Source organism: Carassius gibelio, chromosome B5 (genome assembly GCF_023724105.1).
Source record: "Carassius gibelio isolate Cgi1373 ecotype wild population from Czech Republic chromosome B5, carGib1.2-hapl.c, whole genome shotgun sequence".
NCBI classification, from domain to species: Eukaryota; Metazoa; Chordata; class Actinopteri; order Cypriniformes; family Cyprinidae; genus Carassius; species Carassius gibelio.
Window position 1 is genome coordinate 31,934,014 of NC_068400.1, and position 10,978 is coordinate 31,944,991.

General features: G+C 38.3%; 2 protein-coding genes across 3 annotated transcripts; both read right to left on the reverse strand.

The window, feature by feature from the left end:
* Positions 1–1,560: 1,560 nt before the first annotated feature.
* LOC127957680 (protein phosphatase 1 regulatory subunit 14A) lies at positions 1,561–5,545 on the reverse strand. 2 transcript variants are annotated; one of them, XM_052556311.1, is made up of 4 exons: positions 5,289–5,545; positions 4,120–4,194; positions 3,400–3,432; positions 1,561–1,928 (listed from the first exon to the last, which is right to left on the reverse strand). In XM_052556311.1, exons 1-4 carry the CDS (start codon positions 5,466–5,468, stop codon positions 1,764–1,766), a joined length of 453 nt encoding a protein of 150 aa, XP_052412271.1. In that variant the 5' UTR covers positions 5,469–5,545; the 3' UTR covers positions 1,561–1,763. The 2 variants fall into 2 exon arrangements, with proteins under 2 accessions (XP_052412271.1, XP_052412272.1); XM_052556312.1 differs by having other exon boundaries at positions 4,120–4,237; positions 5,289–5,484.
* Positions 5,546–6,504: 959 nt separating this feature from the next.
* LOC127957675 (delta-like protein B) lies at positions 6,505–10,978 on the reverse strand. The gene is made up of 7 exons (XM_052556306.1): positions 10,731–10,978; positions 10,378–10,617; positions 9,747–9,813; positions 9,381–9,638; positions 8,533–8,894; positions 7,917–8,133; positions 6,505–7,410 (listed from the first exon to the last, which is right to left on the reverse strand). Exons 1-7 carry the CDS (start codon positions 10,779–10,781, stop codon positions 6,758–6,760), a joined length of 1,848 nt encoding a protein of 615 aa, XP_052412266.1. The 5' UTR covers positions 10,782–10,978; the 3' UTR covers positions 6,505–6,757.

Here is a 10,978-nt window from a genome sequence, read left to right on the forward strand (position 1 = left end):
GGTATGTTTTTGTCACATATCAGGACACAACTCTGTATAAGGACATGGGTATGACTCAGGTATTACAAGGAGAGGGTGACTTTTGAGGACATAACCCATGTCCCCATTTTTCAAAACTCTTTTTTTTTGTTGGAAAAAGTAAAAATGCACAAACAGACACACACACACACACAGAGACAAACACAACCAACAAAACTTAGTTTCAAATATAGTTTTGACAAACAGTTCAACAGTTACTTAATCATAATGTTCTTATGTGTCAATAACCTTAATCTTAAAACAGTTGACATACTAAAACGGTCCTATTAGAAGAGATGGAATGGGCTATTCCTGTAATTGTCAACTATGAATGCTTTGCATTTGTCGCCAAGAATTAGTTATTGGCAGTTGCTTTATTTCAGAGCTCCTTTAACTTGGTTACAGATAAAAATGAACAAAAATAATATATGTGTGACTTATCAAAATCCTTCCTTGTGCAAGGCACTTAACCCCAGGTTCTATACCTCAAATGTAAGATTTCAATAGTTTGAAAGCAAAATCCTTACATTCCCGTGAATTTAATGATAGTCACCTCAACTATTTTTATACATTCCAAAGTACAAAAAATAATGCCACATGATGTCCCTGTCAATACATACTTTTGCACCTATGATATAAGATGATCCCATATAAAAATATACTTTTATAGCACTAAGGAGGAACAGGGTTTTGGATTCATTTTGTGTAATTGTTCTTGAAAAATTTCAAGAACTCAACATTTTGGATGCTTTAGGAATGGTTTTTAAATTGTATTATTCTGCACAAAGCCCACTGGCCTCTTAGATTAGTGCTCAAGAACATCTTGTGCCCATTAGGGGGGCTTAGCAAACTTCCTTGGGGGTGGGGGGCAAATATTAAGTCAATATTAATTAAGAATCTTTACAGACAAGTTTTGCGTAACCTAAAAATACAACTACTTTCATATTTTCCCACTGAGCTGTAGAAGCAAAAACACAGACATAAATAGAAGCCACCACCATCGATATCTGCCTTAGTGTCACGTAGACCTAGATCTTTAGTGTGTATCTAGAAGTGAGAGGCACAAAAATTTGGACAGAAGTGCATGTGTCAGCCTCTGTATTACTTCTCCCTCTGGTGGACGATCCACTATAGCACACCCCAGCTCATCTAGATGCTCTTTCACCTGCCATTAACACAACACACAAATTCAAAATAATTGTTACTTTTATTAAACACTTATTACATGAAATCTTCAATTCATGAACATTATTAAATTTGACAATATGAATTATATATATATATATATATATATATATATATATATATATATATATATATATATATATATATATATATATATATATATATATATATATATATAATGAATACTCAGATTTGGTACTTCCCTGTGGTTGTTAACATGTTTTAGTATAGTATTTTGAATTTGTGGGGAAGAAGATACCTGAAGACAACCAATATGACCATGTTAAACTTGCATACTGTTAGTTTCATTAAACAACCCAAACCGGGAACAGGCAACAAAAAAACCCTGCAAACAAATTAATGCTACTGCATAGATTTAGTTGTCAACAGTAATGAAGAGTTTTACAACTGAACACTGTTAATATACCACTCACATGAGTTTGTAAACAAACACCTAACAGTTACAGAGTTGCTAAACTAGTTGGATACATCATATGCGTGTCCTGAGTCTGTGTTAGGGAGCTCAGTCCAGTGAGTGCAATTATCTAAACTGGATGAAATCACAGTGTCTGATGTGTTGGATGTTGATGGTTGCCTCTGTGATGATGGATGTTTCCATGGTGATGGGGATAAGTGTGGAGACAGGGATGCTCAATTCCTTCATTCTGCAGCTCTTCCTGTTTATGAAGACCATGCAGCTTCTGCAAGAGCTCAGCAATAAAAGCCTGAACACACACACACACACACACACACAGAGAATAACCTTAATCTAAGTGAACATGCTTGAAGAAATTGTGCATAATAAGCATGAAAAATTTGTAAATGTTATTGTAAATAAATGTACATTGCAATTCAGGACAATGTACTGTAAAACTTTGTAAGTGCTCAAATTATAGTCAAGTGTTTCTGTTAAACAAACTAGTTTATTCAAAATACTAATTACATAGTCAATTTAATGTTTGATCATAATCTTGTGTAATATTAGGTATGTTCCATACCGTGCTGTCAAAGGATTAATCGCATCCAAAATAAGTTTTTTACGTAATGTATGTGTACTGTATGTATTTATTATGTATATATAAACACACATATAGAATACTGTATATTTTGAAACTATACAAATGCATGTGTTTGCAATTATATATAAATAATAATTATACACAGCACACCCACATATTTTATATATTTATATATTATGTAAACAACAACTTTTATTTTGGATTCGATTAACCACAATTAATCATTACACAGCACTAGTTACATAATTAGAGCACGTTGAAAAACAAAATATAGAAAACATGCTGTAAAATATATAACATGCAGAAATTCTCTTGACTTAATTTTCCTGGTGGTTCAGAGTTAACTATATCAAAAACACTTAAATGTATTATGCAGATGCCTGTGTACCAATCAGCAGCTTTTGTTTAAACTAAGTGGCCATTCACACGGAATTATTTTTTCCATTCCAGTGCACAACTCTTCCATTGTTTTTCTATGTAAACAAGCCAGACAGATGTGCGTGTCTCGTGTCTTTTGCAGCATCTAAAATTAAAGCTAAGTTATCTCTCCTTATGTCATCTCTCCAAAATGCATTATTTTTTCCCCATTCCTCTGGCTGTCTTGCATGAGTCAAAGCAAAAACATGTTCCTAATCAAACTGAAAATGTTGAGAATTGTGCCCTGGTAGGTTTCAAATGTGAAAACGGATTGTGTTTTTCAGATGTTTATGTGTCTGAGCTAAATGCCATGATCCTCTCTACTGATTTTCCATGGTGTGTCAGCAGTTCAATACTAGCTTACCCAGAGGCACACAATCTTCTGCGCATGCATGCATAGAAACAATCAAGTACATACACTAATCAAAAGGCTGTGAGTGAACATCGTTAAAGAGCCCCAATGAAAGAATGGCATTGTACTAACTGAGAGAAGTAGGGGCATGGGGAAAGAAAGAGAACAAATCATTAATTCATTGTGATCATTGTGAGAAATGCGTGGAAGGGAGTGTCAGCCACTGCAGCGTTCCTCAGAGAGAAAGGGAGAGAGCGGGAAAGAGAGATGAAGAGGTAGAGTAACAAAAGGATGCAAAAAAAAGAGGGGTACTAAAGATGAGTAGACAAAGATAGAAAAAATTCAAGAAAAAAAAAATGTTTGGAAAGCAAATAAGATTTTTTGGATGGAAGGATTGCAGAAAAGTACCTCAGTACTGTTGGTGCAGGTCTGCAGAAGAACCTGTAAAACAAACATTTTCAATGACTTTATCTTAACGTAATTTAATTAAATTCGTCAATTTTACTAAGAGTATTTACAACTCTGTAAACTAGTGTGCCTGCAGTAGAGGATATAAAGCCTTAAATGGTTCTGTATTGTCAGTCAGATAAATTATAGTAGGCCTCATTTCGGAGACATTTAAAAAAAAAGGGGGTCCCTGCAAATACTTAGGTCAAGGGACATGGTATAAAAGTTTTGGCATCCACTCACCATCTTCATCTAAAAGTAGAATGTCAGGCCGCTGACTTCAAGGTCAATGGTATTATTTTCTACATGTTATTTACATAGGAGATACAAACTTTAAAAATTGAAAAAAATAGCTAATATTTTGAATAAATTAATAAATCTATTATCAGAGCACTACTCTGTAATGGGGCACACAATCAGAAATGTTTAATAAAGCGGTTTTATTCTTCTCTAGAAGTTATTTTAATTTAATTTTCCTGCCATTTGTGAGAGATTTTCCCAATGCATTGGGAAAAAAACACTTCTATTTCTTTTTGCTGGCTCTTTGACAAATAGCTTTTGTCACTCTTTTGTAAGTCACCTTGGACAAAAGCATTAGTTTAACGCATAAATGTAAACCTAAATATGGCAAGGCCTAAGCACAGGATGTGGTGTGTGAGAGGGAGAAGAGGATTATGGGACCTGTAGTTTGTGCGTTCGCTCTTCATCACTTGGGAGATCCAACAAATCATCAATGTTCACTTCGTCTGGCATGCCCTCCAAAATAAACAAAACAAAGCAACAAAAATGACTCACGGTCCTGAAATTAACCAGTCCAGAAAAGAAACACCATCAATTTGACACAACCACACAGTATTCATGCACATATTTCAGCTCTGTCCGTTATATCTCATTGACCTTTCAGCAGCCCACAGTTTCAGTATCTCAGAAAATCTTCTCAATATTCCATCATTTCAGTGGGAAACATTCTCCTACACAAGCTGAGGAGGAAATTGAGATAACAGATCACATAGCACAATTCTCGAGAGACATCTCTGCCATCTCTTACTGTGGGACAGCGTCTCCCTACACACAGCTTGTTTAAACTTCCTGTCTGCTGCTGCCGTTGACTGTTTTTCGGGGGTGCCCATGTAAGGTAGTGATAGAACCAAGTGATCTCCTCTGTAAATGAGGGAGAGAAAGCAGACCCTGCACTAGTACCACCAGAGGCCCGGTCTTTCTCAATTTTTACAGGCAGCCAACATTTTTAACATTATCCAACAACTAAGATTGTTTTGTCTGATATATTATTGTCACAGCATCCATCTAACACTTACATTAACAATGTCTTCCCTCATTACATTTAAAATTGCATAAGGAGATGTAAATACACACTTTAAAGACCTTTCATTTCATTGAGTGGTGTATAATGTGTGTATTTCATGTACTTATTTTTCATGCTTTGACGTATAATTCTTATTCTTTAGATACTTATGATCTTTACAAGCATTTGTAAAGCAAAAGCTGAGCCGTGCATACATACATTCAACTATTCAGAAATGAAAACACTTATTATGAATTTACTTGAGAAAAGTAAGTGAATATTAGTATTTGAACATGATTTTAAGAGTTACTTGTACAAAACGTTTGTGGTCAACTTCTTAGAGAAGGAACTGTGCCACATTTCACCAGTCAAACATTTCAAAATAACGAATGACACAGCATGTGTCTCCACAGCATTTGGAAAGGCATCGCTTTCGTTTAGATTTCCATAAAAATATGTTGTTTTTTTTCTCTCTAGAGGGAATTAACCTGTAGCGAGTATCAACTCTGCCCCAGCTGCAGCTGTGAGGATGCGAGTGGACACTCACCTTGCCCTCGTACAGTTTGTCCAGCCCTTCGTCGATCCATTTCTCCACATCCAACCTTTTCTGAAGCTGTTTACGGTTGTATTTTATCGTAACGCGCGATTGGCGCTTATGCAAGTTCATCCCGTTCTCTCGAGCGTTGTCTAAATCCGAGGAATTTCCAGTATCTATCTCGTCAGCCATGTTACTTGTGCCTTTGCTTGTCTGAGAAAGAATGAGCGCTTGGAGGAGCGCGCCGCGCGGACATAAGAAGCTGAACTCTGAATGGCACGCGCTCAGCTTGATTGGATGTACAAAGTCAGATGCTCGTTTTTTTTTTTTTTTTTTTACTAAATTTCTGCTATTCATGACATCTCTGCGATTGAATGCTGTATTTAAAGATACATTAAAATGAAGTGGGAAAAATGTATATTAAATACTTTAAAAGTTAGAAAACGAAATGGTGTTCTAATGATCAATCAGTCAAAGAACAAAGAATGAGGTGTTTCTCATATAATTTATTTCTTTCATTAAAGTAACAAAGACATATACAAAATAAATTAACATAAATTCTTTACAAAGACAAGACAATGATTGAAAGCAAAAGTACAAAAATGCAAAATAGAAACTTAGGCATACATTTAGGATTAAATTAATAGGAAACATCTGGCAAAAGAAATAAACATTCATTAGACATAAAACCCACTGAAGAAAATCTGAATTTTTTATTTTTTATTTAACATTTAAGAACCAATGACACATTTCCCCATGTCAGTCGAGGAAGAAAACACACTGCTTAATACGCAATACAAAACTGGAGCAAAATCTTACCATTTGGTCTTAAGAACATAGTGTAATCCTATTCCTGACTGTTGCTTGCTTCCTTTCTCGTCAAATTTTATTCATAAAGTTTATTATTACTATTTTTATTAAAACATTCTGCCAAATAAACAAAAGTGATACTCATTCTTAAAAGAGAAAAGGTTGTTTTAATGAGTCCTATACAAAGCCCAGAATTTGACTAGAGAACACCTATTTCTGCCCTTCAGTTTAACTTCTTTCTCTTTCAATAGAGGTATTTCCTTACTTAGCTCTCTTTGTATAGAGTTATTTTTACTTCTTTATCTTTGTATAAAGATATCAGTTCTCTGTGTATAGAGTTCTGCAAACTAAGTCTGTATCAGCATTCAGGGCTTGTGTCTGTCTTCATATGGAAATATAGATTCACAAAGCCCAGCGCAACAATGTGCTTGTTTATTTCTTTTGGTTTTTGGTTTACAGACTCTTCCACCTACACAGATGGCAAAGGTCCAATCCCTTATTCAGTCATTACATACTTCATTCATTCTTTCATTCATTCATTCATTCATTAATAATAATTAAGATAAAAGCAAGTGCTACATCCAAATTCTTATCCCTGCATGTGAGTTTGTGTATCTGTGTTTATTCTCACTTGTCTACATTCGTGTATGCATGTACAAGTGTGTGCTGCCTTATCTAAGACCTCCTCCAGCACTCCACAGGAAGTCCTGCCCGGCAGGCAGTGTGTGAGAAGCTGCCAATGAAATTCTGCCCTCAGTGTTGCAGGGTTTCACCTGACGGTAGTCTCTGTCATAGGGATAGAGCTGCCGGTCTAAATTATTCACCGTCTCCAAATCATTAAACACTGAATCGCATAACTGCTGTCTGCGCAGTCTATGCCTTCTCCTCCTGATCACAACCAGTCCCACACACACTCCCAAAAACACAGCCAGCACACCTAACACACATGACACCGCCACCGCTGAAGGTGAGGTCCGTCCAACCCGGGGGGCCATCAGCTCCATACCTCCCTGAACAGGAAACTCACAGTTTGGACCCATGAACCCAGGCACACACTGACACACTGGGCCGGAGAAGTGTGTGTAGCATGTTCCCCCATGGAGGCATGGGTTTGTGAGACAAGCGTCTGTTCGGAGGCTGCAGTTTTTACCGGTGAAACCTAGTGTACAGATGCAGGTGTAATCGTTAAAGCCATCTTGGCATGTTCCGGCATTTTGACACGGGTAGCGGGCACAGTCGTCGATGTTCGTCTCACAGCGAGGGCCGGTGAAACCAGGGCGACAGCGGCACAGAGCACTAGCCCCCAGATCCACACACTCACCACCTACAACAGAAGAGAGGAGAGGTTACATATGAGCAGGTGTAGTAGAGAGGAAGTGTAACAGATACTGTAACAGTAGCACATGTACATGTGTGTAGTTGGGTAACAATATTTAGAACTGAAACCGCTTAAAGGGATGTTTAGGCTGGTTTTTTTTATCAAAGCAAAGTGAATGGTGACCACAACTGTCAAGCAAGGTAGAGTACTTAAATTGCAGTTTTTCCCCCTCACATAAAACAACCGTTAGAATACTTAGTGTAAGGGTAATATGTGCTACTTCACTGATTTTGTTTATTTGTATTATTTTTTAGTTCTTTTATTTATTTTCCTTTTCGGAGCTTGAGAGTCTGAGCAGTGTGAACATTCTTTGAAATCTCTCCTTTTGTGTTCCACAAAGGTAAGAAACCCAGCGTGAGGGTTAGAAATGGACATAATTTTTACCTTTGGGTGAACTACCACTTTAAAATAAAATACACTTTGTCGATGCATTGTCCAACGCAAACACTTACCATTAGCACAAGGTTTGTGGCTGCAGCGGTCTAGTCTCTTCTCACAGTTGGATCCGGTGAAGGTTGGGGGGCAGCGGCAGACGTAGCCACCAGTGAATTTTTCCTCACACGTCCCTCCGTTAAAGCAGGGGTCATCCGCACATGTCATTGCAATGATCTCACAGTTCTTCCCATAGAATCCCTGAGGACATGTACAGGAGTAATCGTTCTCCAAATCCTACAGAGAAGGAGAAAGATATAGATATTAGCAAAGTGTAAACATAATACAGGTCTCAAATCATTTTTGACCTTCAAAAGCCACTGTGCACATAAAAAACATCAGAGGATATTTACTTAACCTAAATCATAACATTAATCATGATTTTTTTTAATATTATTTTTAATTAAAGTACATTAAATCAAAGCTAAGTGTGCAATTTTTTCTATTTTTGAACAAACATGCAACATGCTGCATCTACTACAACAGCATGTTACATAAAATGTAGTATATATGCAGTATTTAAAATATTCTAAATTGATTTATATGTTAATGTTCTACTATTATGTATATACTTTTAACTGATGACCGTTTATATATAAATATGGTTTTACTATTCTCATGTGAGCATGGTCTTACATTGCAACTGCCACCATTCTTGCAGGGATTGCAATCACACTCGTTAATCTCCAGCTCACAGTTTGTGCCCCCATATCCTGGCCGGCAGGTGCAAGTATAGCTGCCCTGTCCAGTGTTTGTGCAGGTGGCGCCATTAGCACAGGGTTTGTGGTTAGTGCAGTAGTTGAGGTCCTGGTTACAGAAGAGGCCTCCCCAGCCCTCCTTACACACACACTGCCATGGCTGCGAGCAGGTTCCATGTAGGCATCCCGGGTAATGTACACACTCGCTGCAGGATGGCCCCTGCCATCCCAGACGACACTTGCACTCACCAGGTGACTCGCAGTAACCGTGCCGCTCGCTGCAGTCCGAAGAGCAGATGGCTATGAGAGGAGACAGAGAGGGGGGTTACACACACCACATCCACACACACACCACGCCCCCTGGAGAGAGCAGATGAATGGGTGTGTTAAGTGTTGGGGCCAGCAGCTGGTGAGCTGACAGAGGTAATGCACTCTTTTGTATTTTGAGCTGTGGCAAGCGTGCACGCACGCACGCACACACACACACACACACACACAGAACGGCCCTCTAGTATGTATCTGTTGGGTTTCTTTGTTCAGCTGAACAAAAGAAGTGTAGAAGCTCTAGAGAAGCAGCTCAGCTTCCATCAGACACACATGCACACAACGATAGGAGAGATAAGGGGATGTATTGCTGCTCAGGTTCCAACACACAAACCACAATCACGCATAAATATAGAGTGATCAGGAAAGGGAGTGGGACTGCTTCTTTTCAGAGTCCTAGACATACAATCCCAAAGAGCTAAGCAGACCCCTGAGCATCTGACACACACAGGTGGTACTTACGGTCAGAGCAGTAGTCTCCCTGCCATCCCTCCAGGCATTCCTTGTTTCCGTTCTCATCGCAGGTGTAGTGTCCCAGTGTATCGTCACGAGGACGGCAGTAATCCGAACACGCCTCGCCGAAGTAAAACTCATCACAGAAAACATGGTACGAGTAACGGAGTTCACTCTGGTCTCCAAAATGAACATCCTGAGACCAGTCTTCTCCAATCGCCAAGCGTCTTCGTGTTGCTAAACGACTGATCAGGTTGTTTTGATTCTCTGTTGTGGAAAAATATCAAAAATCTTAAGCTTGAATAAATAATTGAATAATGATAAAAATAAACTCTTATGTCATATGTTTGCTTTCCATCACATTGTGTAGCCCACCTGTGTAATCATGATGCTCTTTCGGTGACTCAGCATTCCATGCCTCAATAATAAGAGAAAATGTCCCCTAAAAAAGAAAAACAAAAAATGTTATTTTAAATGTAAAAAAATGTATCATTTCATCTTTGCTGAAACTGAGAAGCAAACATTTTCAATTGTCTTCCATTTATATTTGACCCTGGTCCACAAAACCACAGGTAGGCCTATATTTGTATCACTAGCCAACAATAAATTCCATGGGTCTAAAGTTTGTTGTTGTTGTTGTTGCTGCTGCTGTTTTTAATGGCAAAAATCATTAGGATCAAGTAAAGATCATGTTCCATGAAGATATTTTGTAAATTTCCTATACTCTAAATACATCAAAACTTAATATTTGATTAGTAATATGCATGGTTAAAAAATTAATTTGGACAATTTTAAAGGCGACTCTCTCAATATCAGGTCATATTTGTTATGAACTGACAGTTCCAGACTGTTGCATGTTCTTGTTTATGGTCTTACAGTAGGTGTTAAACTTAAGGGCATCTGAGGTTTATAGACAGTAACGTAAAGAACATTCATTTTCCTAAATACACCATGAAGCACTGGAATATTGTTTACTAAAGTCAATCTAGTGCGTAAAGAACTTTACCGGCCACTTGAAGTGGAAAGGCACCCGGATGGCCGCGCTGCTGGCTATTGAGCTCTGGTCCGCTCGCAGAACATTTGTCTGTCCGGTTCCGAAGGTGCACGGAGGCTCAGCGGAGATGACGTCTTCTGAATGCTTCAGACAAATCCTGAAAAAGATGTTGCAGTCTCGCGTCCTCCTGCAGTAAAGGCGTGTCGTGCTGAACGAGTGAACTTTCAATTCAAATACACCCGATGAAGCCACCTGTTCACGAATAGAGAAACCCATAGGACTTCTGAAACTTTTGGAAATAAACAGAACACTAGGCTAGAAAATGAAATGATAAACGAAGTATAAGCCCAGAACTGGCTCCTTACCAACTGCAAAAGTGACACAGACAGCAGGCAGTAGAGAGACAGATGCGCCATCTCGCTCAGTTAATCCTAAACTTTACAATAACACACCGGTATCTTCATCCGTTACTTCCCCAGCTTCAAAATGTTTGGAAATTAAGAAAAAAAAACCGTTAGATGTCCTGGTACAAAATCTTTGTCAGGTCCATAAAAGTCCACTGTGTAGGCTATTCAGAGGAAAAGCGCACTTGTCCTCTTCGTTCTTCAGCGCG